The sequence below is a fragment of the Petaurus breviceps genome, unplaced genomic scaffold (genome assembly GCF_028583685.1).
Source record: "Petaurus breviceps papuanus isolate PSGF00001 unplaced genomic scaffold, PetGlider_PUasm1.0 214, whole genome shotgun sequence".
NCBI classification, from domain to species: domain Eukaryota; kingdom Metazoa; phylum Chordata; class Mammalia; order Diprotodontia; family Petauridae; genus Petaurus; species Petaurus breviceps.
In genome coordinates this window covers 8,156,747-8,184,691 of record NW_027185863.1, presented here as the reverse complement: position 1 = coordinate 8,184,691, position 27,945 = coordinate 8,156,747, and the positions used below count along the sequence as shown (strand labels likewise).

Here is a 27,945-nt window from a genome sequence, read left to right as displayed (position 1 = left end):
GTTCTTTTTTTTTTTTTTGAAGCAATCGGGGTTAAGTAACCTGCTCAAGGTTACACGGCCAGTTATTTCTGGGTGTGGTGCTGAGTATCTGAGCCCGGATTTGATCCAGGTCATCCTGACACTGGAGCCGGTGCTCTTACTCGCTGAGCCACCTGGCCGCCCGGTTCAATAATTTTTAAATTATCTCTACTAGATCTATTTTCCTGGTCAGTGTTTTTTCCAGTGAGATATTTCACAATGCCTTCTATTTTTTCATTTGTTTGGATCTGTTTAATAGTATTTTGATTTCTCATAAAGTCACTAGCTTCCATTAGCTCAAATCTAATTCTGAAGGAATGATTCTCTTCACTGAGCTTTTGAGATTCTTTTTCCATCTGGTAAATTCAGCTTTCTTCTCCTCAGTGGCTTTTTGGGCCTCTTTTGCCATTTGAGTGAGTCTATTTTTTAAGGCGTTATTTTCTTCAATCAGGTTGTTGGCTCTCCTTTCACAATTTTCTTGAATCATTCTCATTTCTATTCCCAATTTTTCCTCCACTCCTCTTATTTGGTTTTCAAAATCCTTCTTAAGCTCCTCTATGGCATTTAACCAATTCTTATTTTTCTTGGAAGCTTTTGGTGCAGTTTTCTAACTTTGTTGTCTTCCTGCCATTCCATGCTTTTTTCTTTCTGTCCCCAAAAAAGGAATCTAAGGTTTGACTGCTGTGCTTGCTTTACTTCCTTTGCTTGCTCATGTTGCCACTCAATTACTTGACTTTTGAGCTTTTTGCCACAGTAGAATTCTGCTTCCAGAGAGGACAGCTTTGTCCCAAATTGCTGGGGTATTCACAGCTGCCAGACCTCTTAGTCGGGTGCTCTCTCTGTGAAGCCTCCACACTCTCTGGCACCTGGTCACACCCCCCAGGATCTCCATCCTAGACTGTAATCCAAATCCAAGCAGATTAAAAGCAAGAGCAATTACCCCTCAGAATGGTTGCTAGGTCCCCCTACAATCTGTAGGCCAGAATCTCTGAAGCAGTCACACAGTGGTGGCTGCATGACCGCCATGCCTCTGATGCTTCTGGCTCTGGTGGCAGAGGTCAGACAGCATTCTCAGACCCCCTGTTCCCAAAGTCCACACTGACCTTTTACTTTGCCTTTGGCATTTATGGGTTGATAATTCTGGAAACCACCACAGCTGCTGGTGATCCAGTCTCTGAAGTCCCTCCAGCTGGTGGCTGGTTGGGGCTGCCCTGAGGTTAAAATCTGCAGGCTCATGCACTCTGGGCTTTGCTCCCAATGCACTGTGATGGACCCTTCCTGCCAGGCTATCTTCAAGGGAGGTTTGTTTCTCTCTGTCACTTTGTGGGTTCTATAGCTCTACAGTTTGTTTAGAGTTATATTTTATAGGTATTTGAGGTGGTTATGGGGGGAGCTTGTGGAGTTCTCCTGCTTCTACATTGCCATCTTGGCTCTTCCCCCCTATCCTGTGTTTTTTAACATATCACACTGGACATCCTTTTTCTTCCCTACTCAACTCACAGCAAAAGGGCTCCAATAATTCCTGTTCCTTAAATAAAATGAAAAAGAAAGGTAGTTTCATACCTTTAGGCCTTCACTAAACCTGGCCCTCTAAGGGTTTCAGTTTTCTGAGCTACAAACCAGAGATAATAGAGAAGCCAATCCACCTCTCTGATGTTCAATGGGGTTGCTCCTTAAAGACATCAGGAATCCCAAAGAATCAAAGTTATAATAATCTCCTATTTGAATGGATCAAATTCACTCTAGTGCCCTGCCAAAAGTTAATCCCTTTACTGTACAAGATAGGGAAAATTTCAGAGAATCTTTTTACTAAGCCCAAGTAAATAAAAAAGGGAAAGAGAATGAACCCCATTATAATAACTGTTTTAACCTGACTCTAGTCTGACACAAGTGTCAGCCCAGGTTGTAACAACAGATGTTATTTCATATTAAGTACTCAATCTAACATTATGTGATTTAAACTTGAGCATTATTGTATTGTTGTACCAGAGGAAAAATTACATACCACACTGTAATTATTTTGTACCACCAGAATTTGTGGCATTCATGGTTTCAACAACATGGAAAAAAAACACACAATAAAAACACTATTCTCAACCCCTGAATATGCCTTGAATATATAATGTGCTCATAAATCTTAACAGCATTTGCTGGAGATGTTAAATAACTTCACAAAACAAACAAAGCCTACTCAATCTGTGAATTCTGCCTCTTTTCCTTCTCACAGAGCTGTGTGGGAATAGCTTGCTAGATCTAATTATGTGATCATGAATTCTCTGAGACTCACTGGAGCACTGATAGTTCTTGCTGCTCAAGGGGAATGAAAGAGAAAGGTTGATTTATGTCTTCAAAAATGATTCAGAGTTTTGGATTATAATAAGACCTCATAGCACTGTGGGCCCTAGCAGAAGTTAGCTCTTTAATTTACAAAGAAAGAGGGGCAGGTGACTATGCAGAATGATAGAAATTAAGCCACTTGAGTCATTTAATCCCTTCAAAGACAATCCTGTGACTTGCATAAGAAACTCTTTTGGGTGATAATTTGGGGGAGCTGGAATAATGGGGGGGTGGTAGTAGTCCTGGGTGCAATTTAGGGGGCATTAAATAAAAAAGAGAGGGGGAATGGAATAAGGACAGAAGAGAAGAAAATTTTGAAAAAATGTTCCTACATGTTTCATCTGTTGTATAATAGGGTTAAAGTCATAGTGATTACATTATTTTCCAAATAAACACATAAAATGCAAGTTATAACTAATCAGTGATCAAGTCTGCTGACAGGTCTTAACAAGCAAGTGTTGACAGGTGAGAGTGTCACACATAGTCAGGAAGTCCAGCATGCATCAGCAGGAATATGTGTATGTAATGACTTGCTTATAATACAATACTAAACAGTTACAGGATATATTTTGTCATCAAAATTTCAATGTAGGAAAAAACCCTACAAATTTTCAATAAATTAAATTTAAGATGCATCATTTTAAAAAAAATTATACTTTTTTTTGAAATTATGCAATTGAAAAAAAGTTAAAGAAAGTAGATTTCAGGGGTGGGAGGGCAGTGCTGAGTGATTTGTTTTTAAAGGGAGTGGTAGGCCAAATAAGTTTGGGAACCTCTTCTCTTAATGATTGATCTCTTCTTCATCTAAGCTGATTATCACCCAAATAGGAAGGAACAGGACTGATTATTCAAGGAAGAGAAGAGATATGATGGTCCACATAAACCTTATCCCCAAAGATTCAGGGAATTTTGACAGTCAAAGGGGTCTAACTGTAGTCCACCCCCATCTTCTAGATGCATTCTATTAGGCTATTCTATTGCTTCTGCATCAAATGGGACCTGTATGTAAAGAACACTCATTCATTCACTCACTATTAAGTGCCTCCTCTGTGTATAGGAAAGACATGCTTGGAGACCCTCAGCTACCTTTCCTGAAAAAGTCCATTCTACCAAATGTCATGGACTGGATATTATTGGAAAACATTCTTTTCAAGGTAATGTGGAAATCACAAACTAAAAAGAAGCATAGCCCAATATGCTGGGTGCATTTTAAAAACAACTGTAAAATACTCAAACCTTTAATTCTATATAGTTCAAGTCAGCTTAAGATTTTTACCAGCTGGGATCAGATGTGATTTCCTTTCTCCTTACCTCCATCTTTAATTTCTGAACTTTGTGTTGACCTGAAGTGCCTTTCTATTGAGACCTTTTATTTTCCTTTGATGTTTCAGATTACTGAGAGAGGATAATGGAAGAGGCTCACCAGGGTCTTATCCCTATGGCTATCCTGGTCACCTTCAGTAAATAGAACTACTCAAAACCAAGAGCCTTTGCCTTTTTAAGGATTTTGCTGACCCTGTAGTCCTTCTGCCACTAGGATGAGAGAGTGGAACACTACCTTTTTAAGTCTAGACTACTTCTAGAAGAAAGGAAGAGTAATGCATTTGAAGAATCACAATTGTCTGCTACAACAAACAACATTAGTCTCCGAGCCAAACCCCTGGCTTCTACCACGGACATACTGTGTGTCCTTAGACTCTTAGCCTTGCTTTCATCACCTGTAAATGAGGAGGGATTAGACTAGGGGAGAGATCGGGAAACTATGATGCTTGGGCCAAATCTAGTCTGCTGCCTGTTTTTGTGCAGCCCTGTGAACTTACAATGGCTTTTACATTTTAAAAATACAATAAAATTTTATTCAAGACTGTGAAAACCATTGTTAGCCTATAGGCCTGTACAAAAACAGACTGCAGGCTGGATTTGGCCCAAACACCAGTTTGTTATCCACTCTTCTAGGACTAGAGCTATTAACTTTATTTTGTGTCATGGACCTCTTTGACAGCTGATAAAGCCCATGAACTCCCAATGTTTCTAAATACAAAGGATGACAAAGGAGATCAATTATACTGAAGTACAAAAATGTACTAGGTGCTATGTGGTATAGTAGATAGAGTGACAGTCCTGTAATCAGAAGGTTCTGAGTTCAATTCTGGCCTCAGACACTTACTAGCTGTGTGATCCTGGGCAAGTCACTTAACCCTGTTTGCCTCAACTGTAAAATGAGCTGGAGAAGAAAATGGCAAAACACTCCAGTATCTTTGGCAAGAAAACAACAAATGGGGTCACAGAAAGTCATACATGACTGAAATGACTCAACAACAACAACACCAAAAAGACAGTTGGGTGGTGCAGTGAATAGAAAGCCAGGGCTGGAGTCAGGAAGACTCATTTTCCTGAGTTCAAATTTGACAGTAAGCATATAGTGTGGTTACTAAGTAGCTGTGTGACCTTGGGCAAATCACTTAACTCTGCTTCAATTTCCTCATTTTTAAAATGAGCTGGAGAAGGAAATGGCAAATCACTCCAGTATCTTTGTCAAGAAAACTCCAGATGCGGTCACAAAAAGTTGGATGCAACCTAAACAACTGAGTGACAACAGTATGTGTGTGTGTGTACACACACACACGTGTGTATATATGCACACATGTATGTGCATGTACACATGCATGTATATTTATACATATGCATACACACACAAACACACAAATAACTTGTGTACACACCTATATACACATACACACACATTAACAAACCTGAAGTTAAGAACATTGGAAGGTACTTTCTAAGGTCCTTTTTAAGTTCTGTTCTATGAATCTTAGACTTTTTGTTAAAATTCACTGACTGTGCCTTAAGATGAGAATGTTGATTTAATTTCTCTGTATCACCAAGAGTCAGTGCTAGTTGAAATAGGCTATTATTCTAGAGAACAATCCATTAGTTTTACTGTCGATACATTTCCCCCCCTGCAGAAAGTAGAAATCTTTGGGTTAAGGGAGCATAGGGTGTAAGGATAATAAAAATAATAATTAATATGGGGCGGCCAGGTAGCACAGCGAGTAAGAGCACAGGCTCCAGTGTTGAGAAGACCTGGAGATCAAATCCCGGGCTCAGACACTTAGCACCCACCCAGAAACACCTGGCCGTGTAACCTTGAGCAAGTTACTTAACCCCAATTGCTTAGGGGCGGCCAGGTGGCTCAGCGAGTAAGAGTACCGGCTCCAGTGCTGGGATGACCTGGATCGAATCCTGGGCTCAGATACTCAGCACCACACCCAGAAATAACTGGCTGTGTAACCTTGAACAAGTTACTTAAACCCAATTGCTTAAAAAATAATAATAATAATTAATATAATATCTACCAAGTGCCAAGCCCTGCTAAGCTCTGAAGCTTAAATATCTCATTTTATTCTAACAACAACCCTGGAAGGTAGGTGCTATTATTATCCCCATTTTACAGTTGATGAAACAGAGGCAAACAGAGGTTAAATGACTTGCCCAAGTTCAAAGAACTAGGTGTTTGATACTAGATTTTATCGTAACTTGCTAAGGTGAAAGGGCTTCTAAGTTGAGTCAGCAGTGACAAAAGGAACTGAGCCCTCGTGTTGTGGACAGGCTTAGCAATCATTTTAACTTATCTCAGTTTTCTTATTTTCAAAATGGAATGCTTGTCAAGGCTTCTAGTTACCATGGTAATAAGTATGGTTACATTACCACTGATCATTTACAGATGCTCTGATGCTAATATTTACCTTGTGGTACTTAGTGACAATATGGTGGCCTTGTCTCCCTTGTTTGGGTATGAAAGGAATTTAGTAATGTACTTCCCTAAGCATGGAGTGAAAGGTACTTCCCATGATCTTTCTCCCCTCTCATTCTCTGAGGCTCCCTGCACCTTGAGGTTTGCAATGTGCTTTCCTGACAATTCTATGACATAGAGTAGCTATAAAGTCTTAAGTATCATAAATCATAACTACAGATAGATAAACTGAGGCTCAGAAAAGTTAAAGGACCTGGCTGCAATAACATATATAATATGCTAATATATATGTTATGTATATAGCTTGTGTCATTAACACATATAACATATATATTATATATACACATACATACATATATACATAACATATATTACATAATATATATGTTATGTATATAGCCATAAAATAATTGGAGCTAAGATTTAAACTTATGAGGGAAATGATTATTAATCTCTTGTATTAGTAGCTCATCATTGAAGTGGAACCAAAGGCTTTTCCCCTTTTCTACTTCCTCATTCAGAAATCATCCCCTGTATGTTATTCAGGCAGCCTTTGAAGTACAGGGCTGATAACAGAGGGAAAAATTGAATCTGTTCAAAGGGTAAAGAAATTTTAGTTTAGGTGAATTGATGGATTCTGGCCCATTGTGTTTTCCCCAGACAAGTCTGGGAAAATGTGGATTCCCTCTTTTATTGGAGGAGTGATATGCATATAGAGAAGTCTCTTTGACCAAAACTGAGTGATCAGAGTCACATCCTCTAGCCCCTCATTAGAAGAAGCCCACCTCTCATTATAATGTTCTTCTCATTCCTTGTTAACCAATCAGAGTGAATTGCCACCTTCAGGAACACTCTTCCAAGGGCATATAATGCTGAGTAGGTTCCATGAGGGGTCTTTGGCATTCAAGAGTGTCACTGACCCCTTTTCTTAATTACCTGCTAGCATGATTAATAAATTATTAATTACCCAGAAACCATGTCTCTTGAACTTTTTATCTGTCACACTTAGGTCTCCTTGAATCCAATACTTTGTTCATATACCATAGTGCTTGGTAATATTTAGTTACCGTAGAAAATCATTCAGCCCTCCATGAAAACAGCTGCATCCATAGTGATGGTAAGTAAGAAAAAAATCCTCAGGTATATAGTTAAAGTACGTACAAAAATCCCCAATTGGGGGTGATAATTGAGTGTAATTAATTGAGTAAATAATTGAATGTAATATTTTGTCAAAAGCCTTTTCTGCATCTATTGAGATAATTTATAAAAATCCCTGATCAGGGGTGAGTAGAAAGCATGAGGTATGTAGAACCAGGAAAATGCCCCTAGAGACCTGCCTTAAAAATATGCCCAACACTACCCCTACACCTGCACATTCTTGGAGGTATGAAATGCACTTCACTCTGGGTCCCTCTCCTTGCTGGAATGAGAATATATGGCTGCCCAATGCAAGAGGAAAACGATGGGAACTCCTTGCAAGTAGGGATTCTTTCATTCTTTTTATTTGCATCCCCTGCACGGAGCACAATGCCTGACACACAGTAGATACTTTGATTGATTACAGTCTCTCTGTACTCTGCTCTTGTTAAATTGTATAAAGAATAAAATATTTAGTTCTAGGCAACATATTCTGGGAAGGATATTACCACATTGCAGTACATCAGGAGAAAGGTAACCAGGATAGAGAGGGGAACGGAAACTATGTCACACAAAACCAGGAGAAGAGGACTGCGAAGGGGAAGATGCATTGCTGCACTTTCCCTCTTCAAATGAACTTGCATTAAGTTATCTGTACACGTGTATTCTTCTACGAGAACACAGGTCCCTGGGGGCTGAGTCAAAATGGTGGAGTAGAAGCAGAACCTCCCCGCTGGGCTCCGGCTTCCACCCTCCCCAATCCATGTAAAAGGGGACTCTAAACAAATTTTGTAGCTACAGAGCCCACAAAATGACACAGAGAAGCTAACCTCCTCCTGAGGACAGCCTGGCAGGCCGGCAGGAATCCAGCTCAGCACTCTGGGAGCTGAGCCCAGCCCCACCAAGGCTTTAGCCCCAGGGCGGGCCTGACCAGCCCCAGGCAGAAGGGACTCCAGATCAGCAGCAGCTGTGGCCTTTTTCAGATTTATCAACACATAGATGCAAAGGACAAAGTGAGAGGTCAGTGCAATCTGGACTTTGGGACCAGTAAGTGGGAGTGCATGGCTTTTGCCCCCAGGGCGAGAAGCCTCTGAGATGCCTGGCATAGCCAGCCAGTGCCATGTGGCAGCTTCAGCTCCTGGACTGCAGAATGCAGGGGGACCAAGCAACTAGTCTGAGGGGTCATTGTTCTTGCTTTAACCTTCTTGGATCTGGATTGCAGTCTAGGGTGGAGGTCCTGGGATATGTGTCCAGCTTGCTAGAGCATGTGAAGACCTCAGAGAGGGCACCCATCTAATACCTCCAGCAGCTAAGCAAAGAGTTTGGGACGAAAGCTCCCCTGTCTGGTGGCAGAGTCCTACTGTGGCAAAAAGCCCAGGGGTCAAGTGACTGAGGGGCGACACGACCAGGCAAAGGAAACAAAGCAGACAGAAGATTCCAACGTTAGACTCCTATTTTGGGGACAAAAAAAGAGCAAAGCATAGAACAGGAGAAAGACAGTGAAGTCAGAACTCCTGCACCAAAAGCTTCCAAGAAAAATACAAGCTGGTTAAAGTCCATAGAGGATCTTAAGAAGCAGATAAGAGAAGTGGAGGAAAAATTGGGAAGAGAAATGAGAACTATGCAAGAAAATTATGAAATGAGAGTCAACAGCCTGACTGAGGAAAACCATACCTTAAAAAACAGACTGACTCAAATGGCAAAAGAGGCTCAAAAAGGCAATGAGGAGAAGAATGCTTTAAAAAGCCAAATTTGCCAGATGAAAAAAGAATCTCAGAAGCTCACTGAAGAGAAGCATTGCTTCAGAATTAGATTGGAGCAATTGGAAGCTAATGACTTTATGAGAAATCAATATGCTGTTAAACAGATCCAAACAAATGAAAAAATAGAAGGCAAGGTGAAATATCTCATGGGAAAAAAACCACTGACCTGGAAAATAGATCCAGGAGAGAGAATTTAAAAATTATTGGACTACCTGAAAGCCATGATCAAAATAAGAACCTAGAAATCATCCTCCAGGAAGTTCTCAAAGAAAATTGCCCTGATGTTTTAGAACCAGAGGGCAAAATAGAGGTTGAAAGAATCCACCAATCACCTCCTGAAAAAGATCCCCAAAAGAAAACTCCTAGGAATATTATAGCCAGGTTCTGGAATTCCCAAATGAAGGAGAGAATATTACAAGCAGCCAGGAAGAAACAATTTGAATATTGGGGAAACACAATCAGGATAACCCAGGGTCTGGCAGCTTCTACACTGAGGGGTCGAAGGGCTTGGAATATGATATTCTTAAGGTCAAAGGAGCTGGGATTAAAACCAAGAGTCACCTACCCAACAAAACTGAGTATCATGTTTCAGGGGAAAATACAGTCATTCAGTGGAATAGAGGACTTTCAAGCATTCTTGCTGAAAAAACCAGAGTTGAATAGAAAATATGACATTCAGATACAAGAAGCAAGAGAAGCATGAGAAGGTAAACAGGGAAAAGAAATCATAAGGAACTTATCAAAGTTGAACTATTAACATTCCTACATGCAAAAACAATAATTGTAACTTAGGAAACTTTTCTCAGTAGTTGAAGGGATTAGAAATATATATATATATATATATATATATATATATGAGGGTATATGGGCATATGAATACATATGTGAATGTGTGCACATATGTTTACAGGTATACATAGATAGAGGGCACAGGACCAATTTAACAGGAAGGGATGATACTTAAAAGGTGAAATTAAGAGGTGAGAGAGGAATATAATGAGAGGAGATGGGGAGAGACAGATTGGTGTAAACTATCTCATACAGAAGAGGCAAGGGAAAATGGTTACAATGGAGGGGAAGAATAGGAAGGCATAAGGGAATGGGTCAACCTTATTCCCCTTGAATTTGGCTTGAGGAGAGAATGAAATACATACTAAATAGGGTATCTCATCCTCTAGGAGCGTGGAGGGGGGGAGGGAATGAGAGGGAGGATGATGGAAGGGAGGGCAGGCTGGAGGGGAGGGAAGTTGGAAGCACCCACTTTTGAAAAGGGATGGGATCAAAGTAGAGAACAGAACAAGTGGGAGGTAGGATAGGAGGGAGGGAAATATAGTCAGTCTTTTACAATATATCTACTATGTCATTGTTTTGTATTAGCCACACATGTACAACCTATATTGAACTGCTTATCTTCCCAGTAAGGGTGGGTGACAAGTGAGGAAGGGAATGAATCTGGAATTCAAAGTTTTAAAATCAAATATTCAAATACATATATATATATGTGTGTGTGTGTGTGTGTGTGTGTGTGTGTGTGTGTGTGTGTGTACTATTATCAATACTATTTTACATGTAATTGGGAAATAAGATATACAGCCATTGGGGCATAGAGATCCACTGGAAAAGTTGAAAGGGTTATGGGAGAAGATATGCGAGAGAGCAGATTGGAGGAGGTGATATCCTGTGAAACTGCTATTTGGGGACAGTGGGTAGGGTAAAAACGGGGAGAAAATTTGTAACTCAAAATCTGGTGGAAATGAATGATGTAAACTAGAAGTTAATAAAGCATTTGAAAAAAAAGAAATGAAGCAAAAAAATTATTTTATTTTTTAAATGAACAAAAAAAATTTTTTTCCCTCCCTCGCACTTCCTAATCCCGGATACCTTCTCCAGATAAGCAGTACCACAGGACACGTGATGGCAGATGAAAAGGCTCTTGGAATCCTAGACCACAGTGGTCTAACTGTTCCTAGACATGGTGGCTACTAACTGTAACAAAGACTCTTCTCTATTCCTTTTTTTTTGGGGGGGGGAGTAGTAAACACTCATATTTATGCAAAACCAAGTCCAAAAATGCTTATGTCCCTTTCTGTATTTGAGTCTGACCTTCCTGTCAGCAGGCGGGTAGCTTACTTTTTCATCAAGATTGAACATTGTTTCCTTTATAATGTTGGTATAATATAAATTTTTCTGGTTCTTCCAAAAAAAAAAAAAAACAACCATAGGTTCCTGCAAGGCGGTGTTTGCTTTGTTTCTGTGTCTGCTGTCCTATCATCTGGCACAGCGTCTTGCCCATAATGAACACTTAATAAATTCTGGTTGGCTGGAATTTAAGTGATAGCTATTTTCCAGTATGTGAAGAGTTGTCATGTGGCAGAAGGGACTCAATTTGGTCTTTTTGGTCCGGGAAAAGCAAAACTAGAAGCAAGAGTCCTACCAAATTTGTTTTATGACATAAATATGGTGCTGATACCTAGACCAGGAAGAACAGAAACAGAGAAGAAAACTTTCCCTAATGAAAACCGATGCAAAAATTTTAAATAAGATACTAGTAAGGGAATTATAGCAAGATACCACAAAGATCATACACTGTAACCAGGTGGGATTTATACGAGGAATACAGGGCTGGTTCAATATTAGGAAAACAAGCAGCATAACTGAATATCAAAAATCATATGATTATCTCAACAGATCCAGAAAAAGCTTCTGACAAAATATTACACTCAATTATTTACTCAATTAATTACACTCAATTATCACCCCTCAATCAGGGATTTTTTACATACGTTAACTACATATCTGAGGATTTTTTTTCTTGCTTACATCACTATGGATGCAGTTGTTTTGATGGAGGATTGAATAATTTTCTTCTCAAGCACTATGATATAGTGGACAAAGCAATGGACTCAAGGAGACCTAAGTGTGACATATAAAAAGTTCCAGAGACATAGTTTCTGGCTAATTAATAATTTATTAATCATGCTAGCAGATAATTAAGAAAAGGAGTCAGTGACACTCTTGAATGATCCTTTGTGGAATCCACTCAGAACTTGTCTTTGGAAGAGGGAGTAAGTGTTCCTGAGGGTGGCAATTGACTCTGATTGGTTAACAAATAATGAGAAGAATATTATAATGATATGAAAATATTATAAATTAAAAACACTAGAAAACACATGAATGAATGGAGCTTTCCTTAAAATAAGTAGTATCTATCTAAAACCAGCAAGCATTATCTAGAATGGGGATAAGCCTTCCCAACAAGATCTGGGGTGAAAAAGAATGCCCATCATCACCCTTATGGTTTGATACTGTACTAGAAATGCCAGCTATAGCAGTAAGACAAGAAAAATATTTTGAAAGATTTAGAATAAGCAATGAAGAAACAAGACTAATACTCTTTGCATCTGATATGATAGTATAATTAGAGAACCCTAATGAATCAATTAAAAACTTTGTTGAAATAATGACAACTTCAGCAAAGTTGCAAGATATAAAATAAACTTCACACCTATCAGATTGACTAATGTGACATAAAAGGAAAATGACAAATATTGCCAGGGATGTGGAAATGTACTGTTGCAAATGCACACTAATGCATTGTTTGTGGAGTTATGAATTGATATAACTATTCTGGAGAGAAATTTGGAACTCTGTCCAAAGACCTATAAAACCATTCATACCTTTTGACCCATCAACACCACTACTGGGTCTGTATCGCAAAGAGACCAAAGAAAAAGGAAAAAGACCTATAAGTGCAAAAATATTTTTACTTATAGCAAAAATATTTACAACAGCTCTTTTTCTAGTGGCAAAGAATGGGAAATTGAGGGGCTACCCATCAATTGGGGAATGGCTGAACAATGCCTGAATTCCTCATCTATAAAATGAGCTGGAGAAGGAAATGGCAAACCACTCCAGTATCTTTGCTGAGAAAACCTTAAATAGGGTCATCAAGAGTTGGACATGATCACAAAATGACTAAATAACAAGATATGGAGAGAGGCAGTTAGGAGGCACAGTGGGCCTGGACTCAAGAAAACCTGAATTCAAATGTGAACTGAGACACTTACTAGCTATGTGATGCTAGGCAAGCCATTTAATTCTGTTTGCCTCAGTTTCCTCATCTGTAAAATGAGCTGGAGAAGGAAATGACAAACCATTGCAGTTTGCTAAACCTTTGCTAAGAAAACCTCAAATGGGGTCATGAAGAGTTGGCCATGACAGAAACAATTGAAAAACAATAAAATACAGAAAAGGTTGTTTTTGGATGGTGCAGATTCCTTATCACTAAAAAATCTATAAGTGGATGACCACTTGTCACAAAATGCTGTAGTGGGGATTTCTGTTCATGTATACACTGGGCAAAATGACCCCTCCCGGTCTCTGTGAACAATGGTATGTTTACCCCAGCTTCTCTGATTCTACCAGTCATTACTCTGGTGGGATTGCAGGCTATCCCCTCTGGGATTTATGGTTTTTTCTTTTGTTTAACCTTAAGACTCATCACACTGCAGAACTGACTTTGTTCTCCAAATGGGGAAATTAGTCTGATTTCTCAGGCCAAAGAGGCCAAAATGAATCCCTCCTTCCACATAACAGCCCTTCACATACTTAAAAGCAGCTATCATTTCAATTCAAGCCTGCCAACCATTTCATAGGCTGGGGTAGGAAAGAGAGAGAAAGGGAAAATCTGCTTCACTTAAAAGGACAAAGTTACATTCATGTGTTTTTTATTATTCTGATAGTACCATGCTACTTAGCACAGCATCTTAGGTCATTATGCAGCTTTAGCCCCTAGCATCTTCAGAGGCGTCCAGCCTCCCATAGGCCTTACTAGCACAACACTGCTTTCAAAACAAGATGTGTTTACTTTTTTTTTGCCTCCAAGATCCACCCCATAATTTCTTTTCATCTCATGCCATCCCGAGGCAAGCTAGTCCTCTTAACACAATGTCGGTCTGGCTGTGGATGAGGCTGAAACATGAAGAACATCAATGTGATACCCACCGTCTTCAATTTCCCAAGTCATGTTCTCAGATACATTTCTGAGATGCAACCCCTCTGAGATCCAAGGCTTCCTTATCACTTGGTCTGTGATATGCTGCCTCTTTGGGAGGTTTGGAATTGGATCGCATATGGAAAGCACTGTGTGATTGAACAACTATTGCCTCATCCATGGATTGACTGTAGGCGCCAGTGTTAATCTTATTAGTTGATTCTGTTCTCTGGCTATAATAAAAGGGTAAATATTTGTAAATTCTCTAATCTGTTTCAGCTGCTGCCATAGAATAATTTGATAAAACCAAGCAAGATTAACAGAAGTTTATGACTGTGATAAGCAAATGAATTCCCCCCCTACAGTGGACTGGTGAGAGCCTGTGTATCAGGGCCTCCTGCCTGTCAAGCCTCAATGATATGGAATAGGAAATAACAGGTACAAGTTCATCAGCATACATACCTATGGGCATGGCACTTCGAGCCTGGCTGGCTGCCTGCTGAGCTGAATGCCTCAGACAATTGCTCATAGGAGGAGAAGCTGCCTGGTGCTGGGGATGGGTCTGAGGTGTAGTGAGTGGAACAACAGGTCTGACAGTAGTGGCCGGGTTGGTCAGGCTCCCGCCTACTGGAAGAGCAGCTCCCGTCATCCCTTTAGCCAGCGGAGATGCTCCTGGGATATTATTCCGAGACTGTCCAGCTCCTCCTATAGGAACCCTGAGTAAGAAAGCAGAGTGCAATAATGTGAAAGAATTCTGTTGGGACTTACCAGGCAGGTCATCTATAGGAAGAAATGCCATTAGCTCTTTATAGGACCTAAAAGAAGAAGGTCATATAAATGGTCCTGGAAGGTCTGGTCATGAAAACATTTTCAGAGAAATTTTCACACTCGAACAATGAATACCCAGTGTTCATTCTTAGATGAGACCAGGACAATCAGATGACTCTTGGAAAACTTTACGATACCCCTGTTCTCAATATGAATGCTCTGAAGAACATAAGAGAGAAATGAAGCGTTACAAAAAATGTCAGGAAACACCAGAGTTTTATGCTTTAGGGAAGAAATCATAGTCAAAAGAATCTTGGATTTGGAGTCAAAGGACCAATGTTCAAAACCCAGATTCTACCAATTACTTACTCTCTGTGACTGTGGACAAATCAATTTACCTTTCCGGGTTTTCATTTTCTTATGTATATGATATTTAGTTCAGACTAGATGGCCTCTAAAATCCCTTCCAGATCTATGATCCTAATTAATTCTTAAAATTAAACAAAAACAAAAACTCTGACCACATCTAGATGAAAGTAATGACTCAGCTTCATCTGACCAGGATGTTTTATGGAAGGGACGGGACAATCCAACAATTAGTTGATTCCGTCTGGACACATCCTTCATTCTATTTCCAAAAGCCCTTGACCAAAACTTCTGGGAAATTGAACAGAGGACATTTCTGTGCCTTGATCAGGAATTTCAAGGACTGTTGAAGTTCAAGACCAGAAACTGATATTTTTTACATCAAAGTTTTCAGATGAAACTCAGTTGAGAGTGTTTAAGAAATGCAAAAAAGGGAAGAGCAGGCAGAACTACTTTCAAATATTCCTCCCTGTGCTAACTCTTTATGCTACTCCTGGACACTTAACTGCAGGGGTGTACTGGATTCCCGAGTTTTCTAAAAGAAGTAGCTAGAAGAACCAAAAAAATTATAGCTGATCCCAGCAACCGTGAGATGACAACTAGTAGTTGGGAAAACATCTGCCTAATATTCAATCCCTAAAGAGTAGAGGCAAGCTGGAAAAGGGCTGTCTTGTGCCATGACAGTGACATATCCGCAAGTGATGGTTTTGTACCATGGGGTCAAGGCTTCAATCAGAGAGAGGATCCCTTGAGCCTGAATGTAATACTTCTGTTTAGTGGATATGGGGAAAAAAAGGTCTCCTCTATAAGCATTCAGCTGTCAAGATGGAATGGAGCTTTTCTTAAACTATTGTAACAGCCCTGAAAATAGCTACTTAAGAGGGACTTTGTCAGAAAACTAGCAAGGAATGCTGATTGGCTTGAAACTTCTACCTCATGATCTGGCTTTCTAGCCAAGAGGTAATAAAAACAAACAAAATAAGGTGGGCTGGTGCATGATAGTTACTTATTTGCAAGACCACACCAAAAGTGCTGAAGGACATTGCTAAAAGCATTTGAAGGAAATTTAAAGCCTGTTATTTATTCAATCAACATTGACAAGACTTCAGTGAGACACCAACAGCTCAATAGTAACAGGTGACATTTATATAGCATTTTATACTTTACAAAGCACTTCACATATTTAATCTCGTTTGAACCTCAATTCTGTGAAGTTGGTAATGTGGATATTATCTCCATTGTATGGATGAGGAAATTGAATAAAAAGAGATTAAATGATTCTCCCATGAGCCATACAACTCATCTGATAGAAGTGAATCTGTTTTGCATTAAGTCCTTTGAGACTGGGTCAGCAATGGAGCCTTCAAAATTTTCCTTATTGTGAGAAGTTTTCATGTAGCTTCCAGTAATTCACCATACTTTCTTCTGCCCTTTTTCTGAACCCCCAAATTCAACTGAACACGCATTCATTAAGTATCATCAATGTGTCTGGGATTGTGGTCAGTACTGGGATGCAGACAAAAGAAAAAAAAAAGAGAGAGAGAGAAAGAAATGACTTGTTCCTTTAAGGATCTTACATTCTCCTGGCTAGGCTCAAAGATTACTAGAGGCTAAGAAACCAATAAAAACTTGAACAGGTTTTGTTACAAGGGGTACTATGTGATTAAGGGTAAGTGTTCAAATATCCTTACTCTATCCCCCATCCATTTACTCTTATCTTTTTAGAAAGGACCTAATTTTATTTCTCTTCAAAAATTGTTTATTGATATTTTTTGCAATTATATAATTTTCCTTTCTAAATGTCCCTCCCAATTTGGAATCATCCCTTGTAACTGAGAATTAAAAAGAAAGAAAAAAAAGGCAGTTCAGCACAACTAACCAACAAGAAAATCAAGTCTGAAAATATATGCAATATTCTATATCCATATTGTTCTGCCTCTCCAAAGAAGGGAGGGAATGCATATTTCTATCTCTCCTCCAGAGGCAAGTTGTGGCATTTTAATTTCACAGCACTCAGTTTTGTTTAAGGATTGTTTTATAATTGTAATGTCTTGAGTGTGCCTTGGTAGACTGACTCTCAGGTACATTTTGTAATTATTTTAAGTAGGAGTTTCCCTTCTATTATTTCCTACTGGATTTTGTTATTGCTATATAGCAGCAGTTCTTGAACTTCTTGGCATCAGGACCCCTTAACATTCTTTTGATATTTACTGTATTTGAAATAAAATTGATAAAATTTCAAGTGTTGATCTATTAGATAATTTAAAATAAACCCATTACATATGAACATAAATAACAAGTTTTTATGAGAAATAAATATTTGTCAAAAGAAAAATTAGTAAGAAGAGTGGCATTGTTTTATATATTTTTGCAAATCTCTTTAATTTCTGGCTTACCAAAAGTCATCTGGATTTTCAGATCTGTTTCTGAATTCAATCTGTCATGATAGGTTATTTTGGCTGAATTATGTGAAGAAAATCTGGCTTTACACAGATACGTATTTGGAAGAGGAGGGAGTACTTCAATAAGTAAATTATATCAGTATTGTTATGAAAATAGCTTTGACCTTGTGGTCTCCATGAAAGGGTTTGGGGGACTCCCAGGAATCTTTACGTGAAACTTTGAAAAGAAATGTTTGTGATTTCCATGGATTTATTTTGTATCCTGATACTTTCCTAAAGCTATTATCTTTATTAATCTCTTTGCTGATACTTTCTGTTTTCCAAGTAAATTGCCAGTTTGTAATCAGCAAAGGCATTTTGTCTCCTTTTTGTCTATATTTATAGCTTTAATTTCTTTTTCTTGTCTAGCTGCAAGCACTTGTGCTACTGTTTTCAATTGAATCTAACTCTCTGTAATCTCATTTGGGGTTTTCTTGGCAAAGATACTGGAGAGGTTTGCCATTTCTTTCTCCAACTCATTTTACAGTTGAGGAAACTGAGACAAACCGGGTGAAGTGACTTGCCCAGGGTCACACAGCCAGTAAGTGTTTGAGGCCAGGTTTGAACTCAGAAAGATGGGCTTTCCTGACTCCAGGCCTAGCACTATATCCACTGTGCCACCTAGCTGCCCAATTTGCTATCACTAACATATCTAAAACTATATTGAATAAGAATGGGGAAAGAGGACATCTTGCTTTACTTCTGCATGTATTGTCTAAGCTTCTAGTATATGCCTCCTGCAAATAATGCTAGCTTTTGTCTCTTTTTATTTTATTTATTTATTTATTTTAAGCAATTGGGGTTAAGTAACTTACTCAAGGTTACAAGGCCAGTTATTTCTGGGTGTGGTGCTGAGTATCTGAGCCCAGATTTGATCCAGGTCATCCTGACACTGGAGCCGGTGCTCTTACTCGCTGAGCCACCTGGCCGCCCCTAAGCTCTTTTTAAAGTTAATTTATTTTTAATTTTCAACATTCACTTCCATAAATTTTAAGTTTTCTCCTCCTCCCTCTGCTTCCTCCTCCCCAATACTAGCTTTTGTCCCTAGATCTCTTTCTTAACATATTAAGAATGGCCTTAATTCTATTACTTTTCAACTTGTAGCTTCAGTATTTTCTTTGGGAACAGTTATTTCATCAGTTTATGGAATGCTTGATGAGTTCTACAGAATTCATTCCATCAACTCAGATCATGACCCCTTTAAATAAAGACTTAGTAGTTAAATACTAAGAGATTGTTGGAGGCACATAGAAATTGTTCACTTACATAGCTAGGAAATGTAGGAGATGAGATATGAATCCAGATCTTTGCTCAAATTCTAGCATACTATCCACTAATCTCTGCTGCCTCTATTCTGATTGTAATCAATAATAACAATAGCTTGGGGGCAGCTAGGTGGTGCAGTGAATAGAGCACTGGCCCTGGAGTCAGGAGAACCTGAGTTCAAATCCGGCCTCAGACACTTGACACTTATTAGCTGTGTGACCTTGGGCAAGTCACTTAACTCCAATTGCCTTGCCTTATCCCCCTCCACCAAAAAAAAAAATAGCTAACATTTACATAGAGCTTACTATGTGCCAAGCAATGTGCTCAGCCCTTTACAAATATTCTCTCATTTGATTCTCATGACAACCCTGGAAAAGAGATGCTGTTATTATCCTCACTTTACAGATGAGGAAACTCTCCCAGAATCATACTCCAGTAAGGCCAGATTCTCACTGAGGTCTTTCTGACTCCAGATCCAGCCCAGCGGTGCTGCCTAAAGTGATGCTTGCCCTGATCAGTTGAGAGTTAAGATGTCCCTTAAATCAATTAGAATGTTTCATGATCTGTAAGTGTCATGTGGTATTTTCCTAAGTATGAATGAATGATTCAGTCCAGGAAAGTGAGAAAATTCTGCCCTTGTAAAAGAAAAGAGAAAAAAATTAAAAGGATGGAAGGAGCAAATGGAGACTTAGCTAAGGATTTGAAAGCAGACTGACTGCAAGGCATGGGACTGACCTTCTTGTTTGAGATTTTTCCCTCCAGGAAATCTATTTTTGTAGTAGGGAAGGATCTTATAGATTGATCTCTACCTAAGTAAGGTTAATAGAGTGAGAGTCCTATATCAACAATTAGGATGTTGAACTTAGTTCTTCTGTGAAGGCTCCATGACAATCTAGTTATGTAGTTTACATTTGAGAATAATTAGCTTTATCTCTATGTACCACAGAAGGTAGTGTGGTATGAGGTTGGGGGAGAGTGTAGGAAATCAATGGAAGGAAACCTAAGGTCTAAGGTCATATCCTAGACCTGTTACTTAAAATCTATGGAATCTTAAAAGAATCAATTAAACACTTCAGGTTCTAGGGGCAGCTAGGTGGCATAGTGAATAGAGCATTGGCCCTGAAGTCAGGAGGACCTGAGCTCAAATCCAGCCTCAGATACTTGACACACTTACTAGCTATGTGACCTTGGACAAGTCACTTAACCCCAAATGCTTCACCTTCCCTCCTCCAAAAACAAAACAAAACCAACCCCCCCCCCAAAAAAAAAAAAACATTCTGGGTTCCAAGTTCCTCCTCTAGGAATGAAAGCATTGCATCTGATAACCACTAAGAAACGGAGGAGAACAGAGACTGCAAACTATAAACTAGTGAGATTGACTTTGATTCCTTTTTTATTTCCTTTTTTGATACGGTAACTAAAGTAGGAGATGGGAGAAATTCTGTAACATAAGGGTTAGCTTGTTGTTCAGTCGTTTCAATCATGTCTGAATCTTCCTGATTCCATTTGGGGATTTGTTGATAAAGATTCTAGAGTGCTTTGCCATTTCCTTCTCCAGCTCATTTTACAGATGAGGAAACCAAGGCAAACAGGGTGAAATCACTTGCCCAGAGTCACACAGTCAGTAAGTGTCTGGGGTCATATTTAAACTCAGGAAGATATGTCTTCCTGATTCCAAGCCTGGTGCTCTATCCACTGAACTGCCTCGTGATTTATATAAACTTCGGCAAGACATCTGACTAAGTATTTCCTACTACTCTTTGGGATAAGATGGTAAGATTTGGACCAGCTGACAATAGATAGGTTTAGTCCTAGCCAGCCTGAAGCACAGTTAATGTTTCCATGTCCATGTAGAAGGAAGATTTCCAGTAGAACCCCCCCCCCCCCCCAGGGATCTGTGCTTGGCAATGGGCTCTGTAACATTTTTAATCAATGACTTGGATAAGAAATAGATGTCAATCATCAAATCTGCAGATGACACAAAGCTGGGAGCTAACACAGCAGATAAGAGTCAGGATACAAAATGATGTTGACAGGTTAGAACACTGGGCTGAATTAGAAGATGAAATTAAGTGGGGCCAGGCACCCTTTAATTTGGGTACCAAAAAAAATCAGTTTCACAAGTTTAAGATAAGGGAGGCACAGTCAGACTGCAGCTGTTCTGAGAAAGATCTGGACTGTTTTAGTAGCTTTAAAAGCTTAAAACAGGGTGAAATGACTTGCCCAGGGTCACACAACCAGTAAGCATCTGGGGTCACATTTGAACTCAGGAAGATAAGTCTTCCTGATTCCAAGTCTAGTACTCTAGGCCAAGACTGATCTACCAGCTGCCCCATGGTTTATATAAACTTTGGCAAGACTTTTGATTATGTCTGTCCTACGACTCTTTTTGGATAAGATGGTAAGATTTGGACAAGCTGATAATGGGCAGGTTCAGGCTTTTATGTTTTAAGTTCAGTATGAATTAATAGGGAGATGAGGAAGTCAATAAAGTCAATGTGATTTTGGACTGAATGAATGAATGACTGAATGATGAAGCATTTCTTAAGTATTTACTTTGTTCCAGGAAGTGCTGTGGATATAAATACAAGCAAATAAGGCAGTACCTGTCCTGAAAAAGCAAAACAAACAACCAAACACAAAATCATAAAGGGAAGTTAGAAAGAGTAGAGGAAAGAGGTGAGACAGCATGGTTTGGTAATGGGAAGTAATATGGAAGCCTGGCTGCAGAGCAAGATATGAAAAAAAAATCACTTAGCAGAGGTCAAATGGCTCTGGTGCTAATAGTGGTAGGTGTTGAAGAGGATGGCCAGAGTGGAGGTATCATGGTTTGGAGATGGCCAGGAAATGATGAGCAGGCCTGGTTCCAGGAAAGAAAAGATGGAAGTCTAACCATTTGACTTCGGAGACCTTCTAGCAGAGGCCACATGGTTCCAACAGGACTGGGTTGGGGAGAATGGGTATAGTGAGAGGCAATGTTTCCAGGAATAGAGAGATAATCCTACCACGGTTCTCTGCCTTCATCAGACTTCATCTGGAGATTGTGTTCTGTCTGGGCACATTTGAAGGACATCGATGAATTAAAGAATATCAAGGGGAGGTTACTGAATGTAGTGAAGGGCCTTGATCTCATCTAATATAAAAGAATTGGGCCTATTTAGTCTGGAGAAGAAAAGACTGGGGATGAATGGGAGTGGTACAAGACAGAGATCTTCAAATACTGAAGGGCTGTTCTTATTTATAGGAGAGATTAGATTTGTTTTGCTTGGTCCCAAAGGGCAAAACCAGAAGCAATGGATTCTTGTTGTTGAGTAACTTTTTAGTCATGTCCTACTCTTTGTGACCCCATTTGGATTTTGGGGGGGGGCAACGATACTGGTGTGGTTTGTTATTTCCTTCTCCAGTGCATTTTACATATGAGGGAACTGAGGCAAACAGGATTAAATGACTTCACCAGGGTCACATAGCTAGTAAGTGTCTGAGGCCAGATTTGAACTCAGGTCTTTCTGCCTACAGGCCCAACACTCTATCCACTTTGCCACCTAGCTGTTTCAATCGGTAGAAGATTAGAAAATATAAATTTAATCTTGATAAAAGAAAAAAAAATTCCTAAGCATGAGAGTTGGATGAAAGGAGAGTGGTATTGCTTTGAGAGGTGGTAGGTTCATCCTTGAACATTCTCAAGTAGAAGACAGAGAACCATTTGGCAGGTATGTTATAATGGGGATGCCTTCTAGATGGCCTGTGAGGTTCCTGCCAGCTCTCCGGTTCTGTGATCGCTAAGATGCCATTAAATGCAAAATCCTATGACACTATGGAAAATCATGATTTCACAGACCCAAAAATGAGCTATGATTGGCTTGGTATAAACCAGACCTTTGAGTGACAAATGATGATGTTTTCCCTTCCAAAGACTTCACGCTCAGTCTCAGATCTATTTGATGACACGGTCAGCACTCAGACTCCCAAAATGGCACCACCCTACAACACTCTGCTCATTTATTCCATAGCCAAGCTATTTTGTCAAATCCAAGTGGAGGAATGTAGGTTAATGAGCAGTTTAAGCATTAAGAGGGACTGGTGTTAATCTTCATTGACTGAAATGCAACTCTAGCTCTGTCAGAGCCAATTATTTTTACTGACTCTTGGCTTCCAAAAAGGAAACAAAAATACACTGGTGGCATTGTTGTTCCATCTCCTGTCACTGGACGCTACTCAGACGCAGGTGAACTTTCAAGGTGATTTTGCCTAAGGATTTCAGTAAATTGGGAGAAATCCTTTTTTTTTGGGGGGGGGATGAGGAGGGAATGGTGAGAGCTAAAAGGGATAGCCAGCTAACACTGGCATTTGAAACCAGTACTCAGATCTTCCTTCCTTTAAAATCTAGTACTGGAAGGCTAACAGCTGGGAAAGTTATTCAACACCAATTAAAAAGTGCTATCAAAACTGTGGAGGGAGAATTTATAACCCAAACATGCTTCTTTCCTGCCTCTTATTTGACAAGGATGAGGCATGGGAAATCTCCATCTGCCATTCACGTTTTTGTTGTCTTCTTTATGGTTTTCTACCATGTCCTTACTGTGGGTCGTGTGAAGGGTGTGACTTGACCTGACATTACCTCTCTGGACCTCTGAATCTTCAAGTTCTTATGCCTATGGTCAATCAGGAAAGGTTTATTCTGAGCCTACTATGTGCCAGGCACTGGGCAGTTAGGTGGCACTGTGAAAAGACTGCCAGGCCTGGAGTCAGGAAGACTTATCTTCCTGAGTTCAAATCTGGTCTTAGATACTTACTAGCTCTGTGACCCTGGGCAAGTCACTAAATCCTGTTTGCTTCAGTTTCCTCATCTATAAAATGAGCTGGAGAAAGAAATGAGAAATGCCATCTCTGCCAACCCCCCCAAAAACAAATGTGGGTCATGAAGAATTGGACACAACTGAAAAATGACTCAACAACAAATGTTCCAGGCACTGTGCTAGAAAATAGAGATATAAAGAAAAAAATGAAGCAATCCCTGACCGAAGGGAGCTTACATTCTACGTGAGAATGTGTTGTACACACATATACATATATATTCTCTTTTACAATAGAATGTAAGCTCTGTTAGGACAGGGATCGCTTCATCTCTGCCTTTATATCTCTGTTTCCGTGTGTGTGTGTGTGTGTGTGTGTATGTGTGTGTGGACATATACACATTTGCATAAAAAGAGAATAAAAGGTAAATAACAAGTAGCTTGAAAGGGAAGGACTAGGGGTTGTTGTTCATCTTTCATGACAAAGGAGGTAATGCTTAAGATTCTAAAATCTTCACCCAGCTAGAGTAAATGTATAGACATGAGAGATGGAATGTCACACATGAAGAATAGAGGGGTCAGTTTGTTTCAGGGTGACCCAAAAAACTTTCCAAAGAAGCAAGTGCTTTAGAGCAGGGATTATTTCATTCTTTGTACTTGTATCTCCAGCATCTAGTGTAGTGTACTGCCTGACACACAGTAGGTACTATTATTGACACATAGTAGGTAATATTTATTAATATTAGTTGATTGATTTAGAGATCACACAGTGTGAGAGTCACTAAGGAATAAAAATGGGTAAACTCAAGAATTTGAGATAAATCACTTAGTTATCTCTCCAATCTCCTAACTAAGATAGGGTTCATTAACTTCCATATAAGCCTGATGATCTATAAAATATAACATGTTATGTGCAGTTACTCCACATTCAGGTATATTGGTACTGTTTGTGACCTTTCAGCATCCTAGGCACCTGCACTGCAGCCTCCCAGATGGAAGTGATTTTTCATCTTCCAGATTCTCAAAGTACTTTGGCTCTGTCCTTTGCCCTTAGTTGCATAGGCAGGATGCTCAGTTAAACTTAATGCCTTAGGGTATAAGAGCAGGAAGTGGGTCATATTCACCTTGGCTTCCCTATCATTGAGCCCAGTTCTTAAAAAGAGAAGGTACTAAACACTTTTTTTTTTTGGTTAAACTCAACTGTCTCAGCCATATGTACATGGCGGTGCACAGCTGTAATCCCAGATCCTGGGGAGGCTGATGTTGGCTGGTGGATCTCCTGAGCTCAAGAGTTCTGATCTGCAGTGGGCTACAGTGATTGGGTGTCCATATCATGTTCAGCATCACTTTGATGAACCCCCAGAAAGGTGTATATGTATGTGGGGATGTGGACTACAAGGTTATCCAGGGAGGGGTCAATCTGGCCCAGGTAGGATGGGCATGCCAAAGTTCCTATGAGAGTTGATGGTGGAATTGGGTCTAATGTACCTCTAGACTTGGTAAGGTGGGGGGATCCAGCCTGCCCTACATATATATATATATATATATATATGTATATATGTATATATACACATACACATACATACGATTATGTATATATGTGTATATATGTGTGTATACACACATATAAATGAATGACTAAATAAATAAAATGAAGCTTCTCCTTAGTGACATTGGGAACTTAATGACCTTAGGCCTAAGTTATCCTCTTGTGCCTAGTAAATAGCAGATGCCCAATGCAGGAAGTAAGCAAAGTCTACTCTTGACTCTGCTTTGGGTCAATTGTTTTTTGTGTACAGTCAGACCCCACATATTTAAAAATATCATAATCAACATATTACATTAAAATTTCTTGATAATTCCATGCAACTGTACAGGGACCCAATTTGGCCAATGATTTTATGACATCATGCCTATGGAGCTCTAATGTTTCACCAAATACCCTGCTTTTGTGGAATCTATTTGTTTCACTAAGTCAGGATACCCTCATATTTTTACCTGTTGCAGATTTTTAATGCAAAATGAATTAACACTCTTTTCCTCTATTATTAGCTACTGTCTAGTAGCTAGTTAGGAGAATTTCACAGATGGAAATGATCTTAAAAACTCAACTGGGTCAACTCCCTTTAAGTTAACTCACAGGATACTAAGTAAAATATAATTAGGGAGGTAGCTCATTGAATTATAGCTAGAACTAAAAAGGATCTTAAAACTATCTAGGCAGGCCCTCTCCCCATTTCACGGAAGAGGAAACTAAGGCCTAGAAAGATGTGCTTTACCCAAGGCTATAATTATGATTCCTGATTCTATAATTCTATATTATTAAATTTATTATATAATATATATATATATTATATAATTCTATAATTCCAGATTCTATAATCTAGAATCCCCTGATTCTAGAGTCAGTGTTCTTTCTGATTAACCAAGAGCCCCCTCTTCTTTCCCTATCCTCATACAAACAGATGGGAATGACAAATGGACTAGACTGTAAGCATTCTCTCAATTGCAGAGTCTGGGTTGTTGGAGTTGTAGATTGCATTAAAATCAGGCATTTTCATAGGCACATTCCTCTAAAGTGTCAAAATGCAAGTAGGAAGGCAAGCACAGAAGGTTTTTTCAGTATATTCCCTGATGCAGAGCGGAAATGTAGTCTGATATTATTTAAAATGTGCAAGTGAAAAAACTCTATTGGTTCCCTTTAAAAAAAGTTTGCCATTCTTCTCAAAGTCAAAGAAAGATGACCTCTATATGGTTAAGATTATGGTATAATCTTGTGCTTTCCATTATCTTTTGTGCCTTAAAGAGAAGTTTGGAGTGGACTGCTGTAATTCCACAAACATGACTACTGGCTCTATTCCCCTCACCTGGAGACAGGAGTCACGTAGTTTCCTGGGAAGACTCCAGAGATCCCGGTTCTCAGGGATGTTCCCTTGAACCAACCATCTTGACATTTCTCAATGACGCGGTACATCTCCCCCTTGCGGAGTTCCAGCTCATCATTCTTCTGGGGCTTGTATGCATAAAGTGCTAGGTATCTGTGAAAGGAAGCCACACACCAAAGGGTAAGGCAAGGGGCTTAATTAAGAGTTTAAGTAAGGGCTTGCTTTACCCATCTTACCCTATACCACCACAGGAATTGTGGTCATGGAGATCTCAAACTATTTAAGAAAAATGAATGAATCACATCTATCTATGAAACAACAGCAGAAGTGTCAAAAATTCTCAGGAAAAAATTGGGGTAAAAGTTACTGAAGTACAGACCATTATGTCTTCTCCTCATGTATTTAGGATATGAGAGACGCCTTTGGGAGAAATGGACTAACAAATTTTTTTATTTCATAAATTGAGCTGACATGATAGTTTCGGGCTGCCTAGGTCCTGGAAGAGTCCATACTCCTCATTTCTAAATACTTCCCTCCTACTTAGAGAATGACCTCTCCTCAGGGGAGCATGAGTGACAATGATAGTAAAAACAAAAAGCAGAGAATGGTAATGATGATAGTGAAAGGCAGAGGGCCATAGTGGATGGAGAGCTGGCTTCCCCAAGGAAGGTTTGGGTTTAAGCCTGACCCCTGACATATATTGGCTACATAACCCCAGGCAAGTCACTTAACTCTTAGTATACCAGGCTTAGTCTACTTACTATACTTAGTCTAAGACGATTGGTTGTAGTGCACCTGTGGAGGGATTTACCTCACTTGGGAGAAACTAATGAAATCAAAGGTCTAGTCGCTATCCCTAATGATCATAAAGCTAATAACAGTAGCCAATATTTTTATAGTGCTTCAAGGTTTATAAAAAACAACACACATTATTTGATTTGATACTCGTGGCAACCGCGTAGGGTAAAGAGCGTAGATATGATTATGCCTCTATCTTAGAGATGAAGAAAGCGAGGACAAGTAATAAGCAAGAAAAGCAGTCCTTTATGATAAGCTGGTGTGTTTCCATCCGTGATTCTATCAGGATGTTTCTATCAGTTGTTTCTATCAGGATGGAGAAATAACCCAATAGATCTCTGTAGGTTTCTTGTATAGAAACAAACACACAGAAACTGTTCACATATTTCCAAATTCCTAATCCTATTATAAATTCTTTCTTCTTATAGTTAGTTACAGGTTTGATTCTCATTCTTTCTCTCTCTCTCTCTCTCTCTCTCTCTCTCTCTCTCTCTCTCTCTTTCTCTCTCTCATACACACACTGTTTTTCCCTCCCTCCCTTCCTTCTTTCCTTTCTCCTTCCTTCCTTCCTTCCTTCCTTCCTTCCTTCCTTCCTTCCTTCCTTCCTTCCTTCCTTCCTTCCT

General features: G+C 39.4%; 1 protein-coding gene across 3 annotated transcripts in view; it reads right to left on the bottom strand.

Annotated features, from left to right (window-relative positions):
- Window positions 1–27,945, bottom strand: part of SH3RF3 (SH3 domain containing ring finger 3) — a 615,516-nt gene that overhangs the window by 98,424 nt on the left and 489,147 nt on the right. For all 3 annotated transcript variants that reach the window (XM_069094041.1, XM_069094040.1, XM_069094042.1), the window contains 2 exons: window positions 26,507–26,677; window positions 14,468–14,721 (listed from right to left, as the gene is read on the bottom strand). In XM_069094041.1, the coding sequence (XP_068950142.1) occupies window positions 14,468–14,721; window positions 26,507–26,677 (425 nt within the window). The remainder of the gene's footprint in view (window positions 1–14,467; window positions 14,722–26,506; window positions 26,678–27,945) is intronic.